The sequence below is a fragment of the Erinaceus europaeus genome, chromosome 3 (assembly GCF_950295315.1).
Source record: "Erinaceus europaeus chromosome 3, mEriEur2.1, whole genome shotgun sequence".
In the NCBI taxonomy this organism is placed as follows: domain Eukaryota; kingdom Metazoa; phylum Chordata; class Mammalia; order Eulipotyphla; family Erinaceidae; genus Erinaceus; species Erinaceus europaeus.
Window position 1 is genome coordinate 22,306,991 of NC_080164.1, and position 14,440 is coordinate 22,321,430.

General features: G+C 40.9%; 1 protein-coding gene and 1 non-coding gene across 2 annotated transcripts in view; both read left to right on the forward strand.

The window, feature by feature from the left end:
* BIRC6 (baculoviral IAP repeat containing 6) overlaps positions 1 to 14,440 on the forward strand; it is a 190,948-nt gene that overhangs the window by 160,429 nt on the left and 16,079 nt on the right. Inside the window, exons 64-68 of the mRNA XM_060186837.1 lie at positions 1,888 to 2,052; positions 2,877 to 3,045; positions 9,882 to 10,092; positions 12,744 to 12,889; positions 14,315 to 14,425. Coding sequence (XP_060042820.1) covers positions 1,888 to 2,052; positions 2,877 to 3,045; positions 9,882 to 10,092; positions 12,744 to 12,889; positions 14,315 to 14,425 — 802 coding nt within the window. The remainder of the gene's footprint in view (positions 1 to 1,887; positions 2,053 to 2,876; positions 3,046 to 9,881; positions 10,093 to 12,743; positions 12,890 to 14,314; positions 14,426 to 14,440) is intronic.
* Positions 9,221 to 9,327, forward strand: LOC132537862 (U6 spliceosomal RNA). The gene has a single exon (XR_009549285.1). It is a non-coding gene; the product is annotated as a U6 spliceosomal RNA (small nuclear RNA).

The following is a 14,440-nucleotide window of genomic DNA, read 5'->3' on the forward strand; positions in this document are numbered from 1 at the left end:
GGGGGGAGAAGCAAAGCCATGCCCTACTGGTGGGCATAGAGGTTACACAGTGTGTAAAGAATAGAGTTTGCGTGTCTAAGGTCCTGAGTTCAATTCCCAGCGCCATTTATCCCAGAGTGATGCCTGTGCTCTTTCAGGTTAACAAGTAATGTTTTTTTTCTTTATTCTTTTAATTTAGGGTCTCGGGGATAGATAGCATCATTGGTAGCAATCCCAGTAGCCATCGTAAGACAGAAACAAACAGTTCTTGTTTAAAAGTAATAAAGTAAACTATATGTGCAGGCCCGGGCAGTAGTGCAGAGGGTTAACCGCAAGGACTGGCGTAGGGATCCTGCTTCAAGCTCCTTGGCTTCCCACCTGCAGGATGGGTCACTTCACAAGCGGTGAAGCAGATCTGCAGGTGTCTCTTTCTCTCCTCCTCTCTCCATTTCTCTCTATCCTATCCAACAACAATGATCACAATAACAAAAACGATAAACAACAAGGGCAGCAAGACGGAAAAAATGGCCTCTAGGACCAATGGATACATAGTTCAGGCACTGAGCCCCAGCAGTAACCCTGGAGGCAAACAAACAAACAAACAAACAAACAAACTATATGTGCATGTATGTATGTTTCCTCGGTGTACACATTTTAGATGATGATGATGTTTAGAGAAAATCCAGAAATTAATGGCATCAGTGAGTCTAGTGAGAATATAATATCTGAATTCAGCATAAAGTGAAGATTATTTTTAATTTTTTATTACCTTTTACTTATTTACTGGATAGAGAAAGTCAGAAATCGAGAGGGAAGGGGGAGATAGATAGGAAGAGAGGCGGTGAGACACCTGCAGCCCTGCTTCACCACTTCAGTTAGGGGACCGGGGTCTCGAACCTGGGTCCTTATGCATTGCAACGTGTGCTCAACCAGGAGGATTCTTGTTGCAGAAATAATCTTTACAGAATGTAAGGTTTTAATGATAAACCAGTAGTTTTCAGTCATTTTTTTTCTGTCCCTCTGTCATTTATATGTTTAGTATGTCCTATATGTTCAGAAGAGATTCATGTATATATCATGTTCTATACACGAAAGAAATTTATTTATGCTCCATCTAGAAAAGGGACCAGTCTTGACTGAGCATTTAACAGCCTTATAGTATTCTCTTGAGATCTGCTTTTACTAGACTCATACAAGACGTCTTCTCGCAACTCACTCCTTTCATTTCTTTCTTTGTTTATTGAACATTCATTCCCTGTTTTCCTTTTCCCATTCCTTGAAAGCTCACTTTATTTCATCTATCGCTAATTATTTGCCTACTTGGGATATTTCATATAAATGAAATGATACCAGATTTTATCTTTTGTATCTATTTTCTTTGACTTTGCATAATATTTTAAAATTTTCTCCACATAGCATATCAGTACTTTTTACATATGAATAATGTACGCCCCCTCCCCCTGTGTGTGTGTATTTCCTGCCTTCCTTCCTTCCATCCTTCCTTCCTTCCTTCCTTCCTTCCTTCCTTCCTTCCTTCCTGACTTCCTTACTGCCTTCCTTCCTGCCTTCTTTCCTTCCTGCCTTCTTTCCTTCCTGCCTTCCTGCCTTCCTCCCTCCCATATTACCTGACCTCTGCTTAACTCTGGTTTCTGGCAGTACTGGGGTTTGAATTTGGAACCTTTGGCACCAATACCTGTTCAATTACTCTTGTGTCTCCCTGCCATACTCATTTTTGTTTTATTGGATAGATGCCTAGGAGTACAAATACCAGGTTGCATAGTCGACTTTAATTTTTGGAGAAATATCCAAAGTGCTTCCCATAGATGTTTACTGAGCCATTCATTGTCTCAGTGGAAGTGTTTTGAGGGTAAATGGAACTAAGTAGTAATGATTGGTTTTTGTTAAAAGCCACAGGTGTCAAATTCTCACAACCCCACATCAAGTGAAGAACAGCAACTGTATTGGGCCAAAGGAACTGGTTTTGGAACAGGATCCACGGCTTCTGGGTGGGATGTAGAACAAGCCTTAACTAAACAGAGACTGGAAGAGGAACATGTTACCTGTCTTCTGCAGGTATAGTTTACAACGTCTATATTGTCAGAGATGATAATTTTTTTTAAATGTGTAGATGTTTAGAGTTTTGATGACTTTTCTATTAATGAATGTTAGTGAGATAAACTGCATTGTTTCTGCCAGTATATTTAAGATACCACTGGACAAAGATGGCTCTTCCCTGCTGGTATCTAAGTTTCTTCCCTTTCAACTTTTTCACTAAGAGGAAAATGACAGGGAAGAATTTTTCCAGTAGTTAGAAAATATACCGTATCTACCCCCTTCCAGACAAATGTATTCATTTGCTTGTTGTTACTCTTCTTTTGCGGGAACATCACTGCTCTAGTCCAACTCTTTCTGAAGGGCACCAGGGGAGACCATAGCTCTGAAACTTTCTCCAACACAGTGGGCCCCTCTCTTGAACCTGGGTTACATCAGTAACAAAGTAAGCACACTAAGTGAGCTATTTTACCAACCCTTTAATATTAGCTATAATTCCTCAACTAATTAGCTAATATAATCAAATCTTTGAGCAATATTTTCTGCAATTCTTATTTGAAAGGAACATTTTGCCATAAAATTACACAATTCTCTCACCTTCAAACTATTAACTGTTTACTCAGTCAACAATATTAAAGATGCTATTATGTTTTTGTGTTTGTGTTTCTGCATAATCATACAGGGCACTATCATTTCAAACATGAAAATTTAAAGGAATCTTTCTAAATGTGGTATAAGTTTTGAGTTGAAAACACATGCTCTAGATGCTGCTATTGAATATCAACTGAAATAAATAGTTCTTATCATACGTGGGATCTTTTAAATTTTGTGATCTGGATTTGTAGGTTCTTGCAAGTTACATAAACCCCATGAGTGGCGCCATCAATGGAGAAGCCCCACCCTCTCCTGAGAACAGAGGGCAGAACAGTAATGCTCTCCCGTCAGTGCTGCTGGAGCTTCTCAGCCAGTCCTGCCTCATCCCAGCCATGTCATCTTACCTACGAAATGATTCAGGTAAACCACACTGCAGCCAGGCCCCTGAAATAGAAGTTGTCAAGGAATACTTTTATTTACTTAAGATTTTCAGGTTATTATTATTATTTTTTTAAGTTTTGTTGTTGTTTCGTTTTTTACCAGAGCACTATTAAACTCTGGCTTATGCTCTCTGGCTTATGGTGGAGCAGAGGATTAAACCTGGAAATTTTGTTAATATATTTATTCATTTATTTTTTTTAAGAAATTATTTATTGGTTAGAAAGATAGGAGAAAGTTAAAGAATCAGATGTCATTCTGGTACATGTGCTGCTGGGGATTGAACTCCAAACCTCATGCTTGAGAGCTCAATTCTCTATCCAGTATGCCACTTCTTGGACCACAATATATTTATTTATTTTGCCTCCAGGGTTATCTGCTTCCCTTTTGTTGTCCTAGTTTTTTATCATGGAAAAATTGGGGGTGGGGAAGCTGTCTCTGGAATAAGTTGTATGGAAGACAACAGGACTGGTGGAAGGAGGGGTGAGACTGAGAGGTACTTTACTGGGTAGTGTGAGTGCCTGGCTATACTCACAGTCCATGTTCAAACCCCAGCTCCACACAAGAGGCACTAGAGCACCAGAGGAAATCCAGTACCATGGTCTCTCTCTCCCTACCATACCCCCCATATATATATATATACTGCATAGGAGCGATGAGTTGGTACATGTATGAGACTTGTGATCCATGAAAGTGGAAAAACAAAAACAGAGATCAGAATAAAAATTACTTTTTTCCTTCTTGTAGTAGAATATGTTTAAAAAAAAAAAAAGGCTAGATTGGAATATTCCTAGTGAAGTACACATTTTAAAATATTTTTTGAGATTTATTATTTATGCCTCCAGAGTTATTGTTGAGGCTTGGTGCCAGCTCTACCAATCCCCTGCTCTTGGCAGCCATTTCCCCCCATTTTTATTGGATAGATACAGGGAGAAATTGAGAGAGAAGAGGAGAGAGGGACAGAGGAAAAATAGACACTTGCAGACCTACTTCACCACATGTGAAGCATCCCTCCTGCAAGTGGGAGCCCGGGGGCTCGGACCAGAACCGGGACCCTTGCACACATCCTCGTGCTTCATACTATATGCACTTAACCAGGCGCTCCACTGCCCGGCCCCCAGATTCCTTTATTTTTATTTTTTTACATTTATTTTCCCTTTTGTTGCCCTTTTTTTTTAAATTGTTGTTGTAATTATTATCGTTGTTATTTATGTCGTCATTGTTATATAGGACAGATAAAAATGGAGAGAGGAGGGGTAGACAGGGGGAGAGAAAGAGACACTTGCAGACCTGCTTCACCACCTGTGAAGCGACGCCCCTGCAGATGGGGAGTTGGGGGCTCGAACTGGGATCTTTACGTAGGTCCTTGTGTTTTGCGCCACATGCGCCTAACTCGCTGCTACAAATTTGTTTCTTAAAATTTGTTCTGAAAGGGCCAAGTGTGCTTCCAGTCAGTAGAGCACACACACTACATGCACAAGAACTGGGCCAGGTGTGCTTCCAGTCAGTAGAGCACGCACACTACATGCACAAGAACTGGAGTTCTGCCCCTTGATCCTCACCTGTAGTTGTCTCTCTCTCTCTCTCCACCTGTCTCTTCTCTACCTCCCACAGCCCCACTTTTTTTTTTAATAAATAAAAAGAAAGGGCGATAATGAACAAAAGAAAAGAAAAAGACTGCTGAGAGCAATGGGTTGGTGTAACAGCCACGAGCCCTAGTGATAACGCTGGCTGCAAAAAAGTACAAGTTTAGGAGTCGGGCAGTAGCACAGCGGTTTAAGCGCAGGTGGCGCTAAGCGCAGGAACCAGCGTGAGGATTCCAGTTCAAGCCCCCGGCTCCCCACCTGCAGGGGAGTCAACTTTACAGGCGGTGAAGCAGGTCTGCAGGTGTCTGTCTTTCTCTCCCCCTCTCTGTCTGCCCCCTTCTCTCCATTTCTCTATTTCCTATCCAACAACAACATCACTAACAACAATAATAACAACAGCAAGGGCAACAAAAGGGAATACACAAATAAGTATTTTTTTAAATACATGTTCTAGAAAAGAAGTAAAAATTATTTATTTGGTGATGGGAACCCTAATATGATGCGGTGTACTCATCTGGGGATGATACTTGAAGCAGTTCTACTTCAGTGTATAGTAGATAAATGTCAAAGGCCTTTTTATGTAAAATGGAGCTACTGCCCCCATTCCCGAACATCGGGGATTATTGTGCTCAGGGGATCCACTTCCTAGTCTACCTCAGACTTCCTCACAAAATATTGGTGATACATTACTTCGCTAGTTTTTTAATACTTAAAAAAAAAATTAGGTGTCAGATGCACAATATAATTTATTTTTTAAAGCTTATTAATGAGAGAGAAAACCAGAGCATCACTCTGGGACTCGAGGTGCTGGGGTTTGAATTCCAGACCTTATGTTTGAGTGGCCACAATTTTCTCCACCCGCCCAGGGCCACTATCATTTATTTTCTGATTTGGTAAACTATTTGGAGATGCATACAAAGACATTTTAGGCATTAGTACTGCATTTTATAGTTGGCTGTATGGCGGCCAGTTAAGTGCACGTGGCACAAAGCAGAAAGACCAGTGTAAAGATCTCTGTTCCAGCCCCCGGTTCCCCACTTGTAGGTGGAATTGCCTCACAAGGGTTGAAGCAGGTCTGCAGGTGTCTATCTTTCTCTCCCTCTCTCTGTCTTCCCCTCCTGTCTCCATTTCTCTGTGTCCTATCCAACAACGACGACAATAATAACTACAACAACAATAAAAAGCAACAAGGGCAACAAAAGGGAATAAAATAAGTATTAAAAAAAAATTAAGAATCTGAGAGCCTTGCTTGCATCATCTCACTGACATTTAATCTTTGCATCTGAAAACTCTACTGTGCCAAGGAGGTCAAAATTTAACAAAATGAATCTAACTAATATACCACTCTAATATTTTGTGAAGGACTCTGTGGTAGTCTGAGAATTGGTGTGCTTTAAGCATAGTAATCCCCACAATGATGGAAAATGGGGGGTCTACTTGATAAATACATTTTGAAAGACTCCATTAAAAAGAACTGACTAAAGCAATCATCTAATTGAGTTTATGTGAGGGAAGCCGTTAAGGATTGTATGCCTATGAGCACATGCACACACACACAGACACATATCCAGTCAGATACCCTTTCAACTGGGTAAAGTTAGTGTGTAAAGGCCTCTATATGTAGGTTCTCTGCTTTTCTGTGTATTTTAGGCTTGGTGGATGAGTGTGTGATTTAACTCCAACTTGGTATGAATCCCCAAAATAATGAGTTGATAACGATTTGGCTGAAGAGTGTAAATTCAGCACAATAAAAATTAGATGAAGAAATGGTAGGCATATGATAGACATGTGGGTTGTTGGCTGTAGAAGTTACTATTTTTTAAGTTGCCTTCTAATGTGTTACTTATTTGTTTACTTGGTAGAGACAGATAGCAGGTAAAGGGAGATAGGAAGAAAGTGAGATACCTGCTGCACTGCTACACCACTTGTGAAGCTTCCCCCCTACAGGTGGAGACCCAGAGTTTGAACCTGTGTCCTTACTGATAATAATGCATGCACTCAACCAGATGTGCCAACACCATACTTCCTGCACAAGTAATTTTTTATCAGTGTATTTCTTTATAACTCATGTTTTCATTACAGCACCTTTCTGTGGTGGAATTATTTCTATATGCTTATTAAATTCATACCTCTGCTTTGACTAACTTTTTTGCTTATATATGCATTTTGTCATTTGTAATATCATCTGCTGAGGAATTTTCAAGTGATTTTTTTTTTTAACAATGTAGAATTTTAAGAGATAGCTTAAGTTCTTGGTTATGATTTAGTGTTTGTTTTCAATCTCTCTTGGGGATAAGACAGAAATTTGTGGGGAAGGGTGGGAGGAGTATGAGAGTAAGACTATAGCACTACTTCCCTTTTTAATTTTTTTCCCTTTTGTTGCCATTGTTGTTTCATTGTTGGAGTAGTTATTGTTGTTATTGATGTCCTCGTTGTTGGATAGGGTAGAGAGAAATTGAGAGAGGAAGGGAAGACAGGGAGAGAAAGACTGGGATCCTTACGCTTTGCACCACCTGCGCTTAACCCGCTGTGCTACCTACCGCCCAACCCTGCTTCACTACTCTTTTTTTTTTTATATTTATTTTATTTATTTTCCCCTTTGTTGCCCTTGTTGTTTAACATTGTTGTGGTTATTGATGTTGTTGTTATTGGATAGGACAGAGAGAAATGGAAAGAGATGGGGAAGACAGAGGGGGAAAGAAAGACAGACACCTGCAGACTTGCTTCACCTCCTGTGAAGTGACTGCCCTGCAGGTGGGGAGCCGGGGCTCGAACCTGGATCCTTACGCCGGTCCTTGCACTTTGTGCCACGTGCACCACCACCCGACTCCCTTGCTTCACTACTCTTAATGTTCCCTCCTGCCGGTAAGGAGTAGGGGCTTTATCCCAGGTCCCATGGTAATACTTCAGTTTTCAGGGTGGGGGGATCTGTTTTGTTCAAGTGTAAAATATAATACTTTCGTGAGATTTATGATGGAAAAAGTCAGAATGTAGAGGGAGAGAAAGAGAGACAGACTGACAGACAGACATCTACAGCAGTGCTACAGCATTTATGAAGCCTTCCCCCTGCAGGTGGGGGCCGGGGGCTTGTACCTAGGTCCTTATATTTTGTAACATGTCTGCATCACCTGGCCTCAGGTGCTTTTTTCTTATTCAGAATTTTTACCCCCTCTATCTAACAGATTGTTTTAAGGCATGCTTTTATTTTTAGATGTTAAATATTAAACCAAATGGACAGCAGTAGTTTTGAAAATAGTATTTATTAATGCTTCAACTATTTGCCTGTATATCATATTTTTTCTTTTTCTATATATTGACTACATTTCTGTCTTACACTAAATTCAGAGAAGCTTAAAGGAAATAAAAATTTAAATGCAGCTTCTAAATAATCTTAAGCAGTTTTCCATCTATTTCCATTTTTAAATGGCGTTCTGTTTGAAGCTACTGTATAGCAACTGGCCTTCAAGTCCTTAACAACTGGGAGAAAGGAAAAGCTTATTAGATAAAGGTGGGCTATAGAAACAGGATGGTGGTGAGAGACAGGCTTCCTTAGTTTGGCTGTTTTGGGCCAGTGACAGGCCACTTTACCACCTAGTCACAGAAAATGGGCCTAGCCTTGCGTGATGCATAACATCTGTCTGTCATCACTGGTAACTTTCATTGGGGACGTCTCTTTCTTTATGCCTAACCCTCTGTCTTTGTCCTCACTGAAAGTGACATTGGTAAAGACTGCCCCACTCTTTCGAGGGAGGCTGGGTCACTCTACTTAGTAAAATAAAAAATACACTCAGTATTTTCTCTTTGGAAAATGTTTATGCTGACAGGGGTAGATAGAATGATGGTTTTTGTTTTTGCAAATCTATTCAAATATATATAGGAAATAGGTCTATTTTAGTATATCTTTATTTACTTGTTTATTTATTTTTACCAGAGCACTGTACAGCTCTGGCTTATGGTGGTGCACGGGATTAAATTTGGCACTTTGGAGCCTCACAATTGAAAAGTCTGTGCATATCCATTATCTGCCCTGCCCTATTTTTTTTTTAAAAGTATTTATTTGAGACATAGAACTGGAGCATCATTTTGGTGCATGTGATATTGGGGCCCCACACCTGAAGATACTTCCTGGGTTGCTACTTGATTATTTTTCTAATGCCACACCACAGGATGGACTTGCACAACTTATTTGAACAGTACTGCTGAGCACCTGCCCACACCCAGTTCTTGTTTATTGTTTTTATCACATGATTCACAAGAGCAAATTCCAATTGAAAGAAAACCACAAAAATCTAATAACTTTTTAAAAATATTTATTCCCTTTTGTTGCCCTTGTTTTTGTTTGTTTGTTTGTTTGTTTTTTCTTGTAGTTATTGTTGTCATTGTTGGATAGGACAGAGAGAAATGGAGAAGGGGAGAGAAAGACAGATACCTACAGACCTGCTTCACCACCTGTGAAGTGACTTCCCTGCAGGTGGGGAGCCGGGGGCTCGAACTGGGATCCTTACTCCGGTCCTTGCGCTTTGCGCCACCTGCGCTTTACCGCTGCGCTACAGCCCGACTCCCCAAAACAACTTTTTAAAGACTTATAAGCAGGTGCTTGCTTGGAACGATCCAGAGAAGATTAGCATGGCCCCTGCACAAGGATGACAGGCAAACTCATGAAGCATTCCATATTTAAAAAAAAAAAAAGACGTATAAACAGTAACAGTTCCTTATAAAGTATACTTTTACCTAGTAAGTTGTTTTGTTGGATTATAAACTTGTCAATATACTTCATTTTACTATTATTAGTAAATGTGTTTTCTGTTATATCCTTTGGGCTATCTATTTTCTTGTGTAGTATGTACATTTCTTGTGTTCACTCCAACTCTTTTACTTATTCCTTTTATATTCCTTAGAAGTGACTGTTACTATGCTTTGTGCACTGATGCTGCATAAACATCTGCATTCATTCATTTACCAACTAACCAGTTAAATTAAGATCCCGTGGAAGGGCCAGAGAGCTAGCACACATTTGCTTTGCCATGTCCTTAGCCCTGAGTCAAGCCCTGACACTGCATGAGCAAATCCTGTAGCACCAGGGGGATATACCAGAACTCCAGTGTCACATACTCTTTCTACATGGCCCCAAACTGGTCAGATTACTGGTCCATAAGTACCACGCTCTACAGTGGAAGGTGAGGGAGAAAGGGAAGCACACTCACTCATTTTCTGCTTGTCCCCTCCTCACAGTGCTGGACATGGCACGACATGTGCCACTCTATCGGGCTCTGCTGGAATTGCTCCGGGCCATTGCCTCCTGCACGTCCATGGTGCCCCTGCTGTTGCCTCTTTCTACAGATAATGGGGAAGAGGAAGAGGAGCAGTCAGAGTGTCAAACTTCGGTTGGTACATTACTGGCCAAAATGAAGACCTGTGTCGATACCTACACCAACCGGTTAAGGTACTGTGCTGCTTTTTTGTTTCTTTTGGCCTTGTCACTAACCATGTTTTTGGTTTGTTTGTTTTCTTCCTCCAGGGTTATCTCTGGAGTTCAGAGCTGACACCAGAAGTCTACTGCTCCTGGCGGCCACTTTTTTGGATAGGACAGAGAGAAATTGAGGGGGATGGGGAGATAGAAGGGGAGAGAGATAAGACACCTGCAGACCTGCTTCACCACTTGTGAAGTGTTCCCACCATGCAGGTGGGAAACTGAGGGCTAGAACCGCGATTCTCTCATGGGTCCTTGTCGCACTGTGTGTGCTTAACCTTGTGCACTACCACCACCTAGCACCCCCCACAACGTTTTTGTTTTTGTTTTGTTTGCCTTCAGTGGTTATTGCTGGGGCTCGGTTCCTGCACCTATGAATCAGCTACTCCTACAGGCCATTTTTTCCATTTTGTTGCCATTGCTATGGTTGAATAAGACAGAGAAATTGAGAGACGAGGGGGGAGACAAAGACAGACACCTGCATACTTGCTTCACCACCTGTGAAGCAACCTTCCTGCAGGTGGGGATCCGAGGACTCAAACCAGGATCCTTACGCTGGTCCTTGCGCTTAACCTGTTGCACCACCACCCAGCTCGCCAACAATGTTTTTAAGTAGTTTTGTAATTTTTTCTCTCAATGATATGTGCATATTACACACATGCACCTGGTTAAACGTACACACTATAGTGTGCAAGGATCTGAGTTCAAGCTCCTGGTCCCCACCTGCAGGGGGAAAGCATCAAGAGGGGTAAAATAGAGCTGAAAGTCTCTCTCTCTCTCCCTCCCCCCTTTTTTAAAATAATTTTTTATTACCTTTATTTATTCATTGAATAGAGATAGCCAGAAATTGAGAGAGATGGGGAGGGATAGAGAGGGAAAGAGACAGAGAGACACCTGCAGCCCTGCTTCACCACTCATGAAGCTTTCCCCCTACAATTGGAGACCAGGAACTTTAACCTGGGACCTTGCCCATTGTAACGTGTACTCAACCAGGTACGCCACTACGTGACTCTCTCTATCTCCCCATCCCCTCCGAATTTCACTCTCTCTATCCAATAATAAATAAATAAATTTTTAAAAGAACCACAGTTCTATATTTATCCCCACATCTTAGAAGATAAGAGGGTAGATAAAGTACTAAGTTTCTCTACTCCTAGGTATTAGTAGTTCTGATAAGTATGTTTTTTTTTTTCTTTTTTATTTAAGAAAGGATTAATTAACAAAACCATAGGGTAGGAGGGGTACAACTCCACACAATTCCCACCGCCCAATCTCCATATCCCACCCCCTCCCCCGATAGCTTTCCCATTCTCTATCCCTCTGGGAGCATGGACCCAGGGTCATTGTGGGTTGCAGAAGGTAGAAGGTCTGGCTTCTGTAATTGCTTCCCCGCTGAACATGGGTGTTGACTGGTCGGTCCATACTCCCAGTCTGCCTCTCTCTTTCCCTAGTAGGGTGGGTCTCTGGGGAAGCTGAGCTCCAGGACATATTGGTGGGGTCTTCAATCCAGGGAAGTCTGGCCGGCATCCTGATGACACCTGGAACCTGGTGACTGAAAAGAGAGTTAACATACAAAGCCAAACAAATTGTTGAGCAATCATGGACCCAAAGCTTGGAAAAGTGGAGAGGAAGTATTAGGGAGGTACTCACTGCAAACTCTAGTGTACTTCTGCTTTCTTACTTTGGTGCCATACTCCAAACTCAGTCAATTTCTGCTTTGCGTTTCTACTTCTTCTTTTTTTTTTTTACATGCATAACATTCCCCAGATTCCCATTTAACAATACAACCCCCACTATTTCATTCATCATTTTTCATGGACCTGTATTCTCCCCACCCACCCACCCACCCCAGAGTCTTTTACTTTGGTGTAATACTCCAATTCCATTTCAGGTTCGACTTGTGTTTTCTTTTCTAATCTTGTTTTTCAACTTCGGCCTGAGAGTGAGATCATCCCGTATTCATCCTTCTGTTTCTGACTTATTTCACTCAACATGATTTTTTCAAGGTCCATCCAAGATCGGCTGAAAACGGTGAAGTCACCATTTTTTACAGCTGAGTAGTATTCCATTGTGTATATATACCACAACTTGCTCAGCCACTCATCTGTTGTTGGACACCTGGGTTGCTTCCGGGTTTTGGCTATTACAAATTGTGCTGCCAAGAACATATGTGTACACAGATCTTTTTGGATGGCTGTGTTGGGTTCCTTAGGATATATCCCCAGGAGGGGAATTGCAGGGTCATAGGGTAGGTCCATTTCTAGCCTTCTGAGAGTTCTCCAATGATAAGTATGTTTTTAAAGGTATGAATCCATGAACATGCTCGGGAACCTGGGACTTATATTTCTATAGTATTTTTCTCTTGCCTGTTTATTTTATTTGAAAAGAAAACATTCCCAAACTTTTATTATTATTGGTTTTTTATTCTGCTAGGCATTATTCTATAGCTTCGGCAGCAACGGTGGATCTAAGTCAAACTCCATCTGATTTGTGCCTTGTGTACAGATACAGTACACACACTGTCATTCTTTTAAACTAGTGTTCCTGCCTTTTGGATGCATTGTCATTCAACCCTAAAAATATCTTAATTTTTTTTGACATATTATTCATATTTTTGTTTTTAGATCTAAAAGGGAGAATGTGAAATCAGGGGTCAAACCAGATGCATCTGACCAAGAACCAGAAGGACTCACGCTTTTGGTCCCAGACATCCAGAAGACTGCTGAGATTGTCTCTGCAGCCACAACCAGCTTGCGGCAAGCAAGTCAAGGTGCACGTTACTCCTGGTATTCACGTGCCTCAAAGATGTGCCTTTCTCTTCTTTTCCATAAATGTGTCTCTCTAAAGCTAATTGTAGGGGCCAAACAGTGGCATACCTTGTTGAGTGCACAAGTGACCTTGTGGAAGGCTCTGGGTTCGATCTAGCTCCTCTGTAGGGAAGCTTTGAAAGCTGTGAAGCAGGACTATAGTTTCAGTTGTCTCTTTTTCTCCCTCTGTATCTCTTCCCCTCAATTTCTCTCTTTTCTGTCTAATAGTAAAAATGAAATAGGAAGAAGGGGGGAAAAGAAAGGAAAAATGGCTACTAGGAGTGGATTCATCATGCAGTCATTATGCCCCAGAGATTATCCTGGTGGCAATTAAAAAAATATTTAAATGAGAGATAACAATTGGGGTGGGGGTAGATGGCATAATGGTTAGCAAAGAGACTCATTCCTGAGGCTCCAAAGACCCAGGCTTAATCCCACAAGCCAGAGCTGAGCAGTGCTCTGGTAAAATATATAGATGGACTGGCCAATGGCACACCATGTTGAGGGTGCATGTTACCATGTGCCAGGATCTGGGTTCAAGCTCTTATCTTTCTATCTGCATGGGAGAAATATGTGATGAAACAGGTCTGTAGGTGTCTCTCTTTTTCTCTCCCTTTCTGCCTCCCCCTCCCTCTTCAATTGCCCTTTGTCTCTATCTAATAAATTATAAATAAAGCAAAAATTTAAAAATAAAATAAAAGATAACCCAAAAAAAAATTATAAACTTAGGGCAGGGTGTTGCCATACCTGGTTGAGTGCACATATTACTTTGCACAAGGACCTGGGTTCAAGTACCTATTTCCCATCTGCATGGGTGGATATTCCATGAGCACTAGAGCAGCGTTAGAGGTGTCTTCGCTATAATACTTAAAACCTCTTATCTCTCACCCTGTATATTTAAAAAAAAAAAAAAAAAAAAAAGTCAGTGGGTTTGAGTAGGTACCGAACATTACTGTTAAACCTGTTGTCAATAAATATAAGTAAATTGATTATATAAACTTTAATGTTTTGACCTGAGAGGAGGCAGAGCAGGTAAGGCTTTGATATCTTGAGTATGAAGTCATCCTGAGTTTAATCCTTGATATTGCATGTGCCAGAACAGTGCTCTGGTTCTTTCTGATATGTAAATATTTTTTTAAAAAACTTTAAAGATTTTCATCTATATTATTTTTAATATTAACTCAAGAGAGAAAGGAGGAAGTGAGAACTAGAGCATTACTGAACTCTGGTGCTAGGGACTGAACATATGTAGGACCTCATGCTCCGAAGTCCAAGTCCAGTTCTTTAGTACTAGACCACCTCCTTGAAGCCCTAGGATTTGGGTATTTGTTTGTTTGTTTTTAATCTTACTTTCCTAAAATACATATATTAACTTTATCTTGAAACAGAAAAAAGACTTGGTGACTACTCCAGGAAGGTGGCTATGAAACCCAAGCCATTGATAGTATTGAAATCACTTGAAGAAAAATATGTGGCTATTATGAAGAAGTTACAGTTTGGTAAGTTTAAAAAAT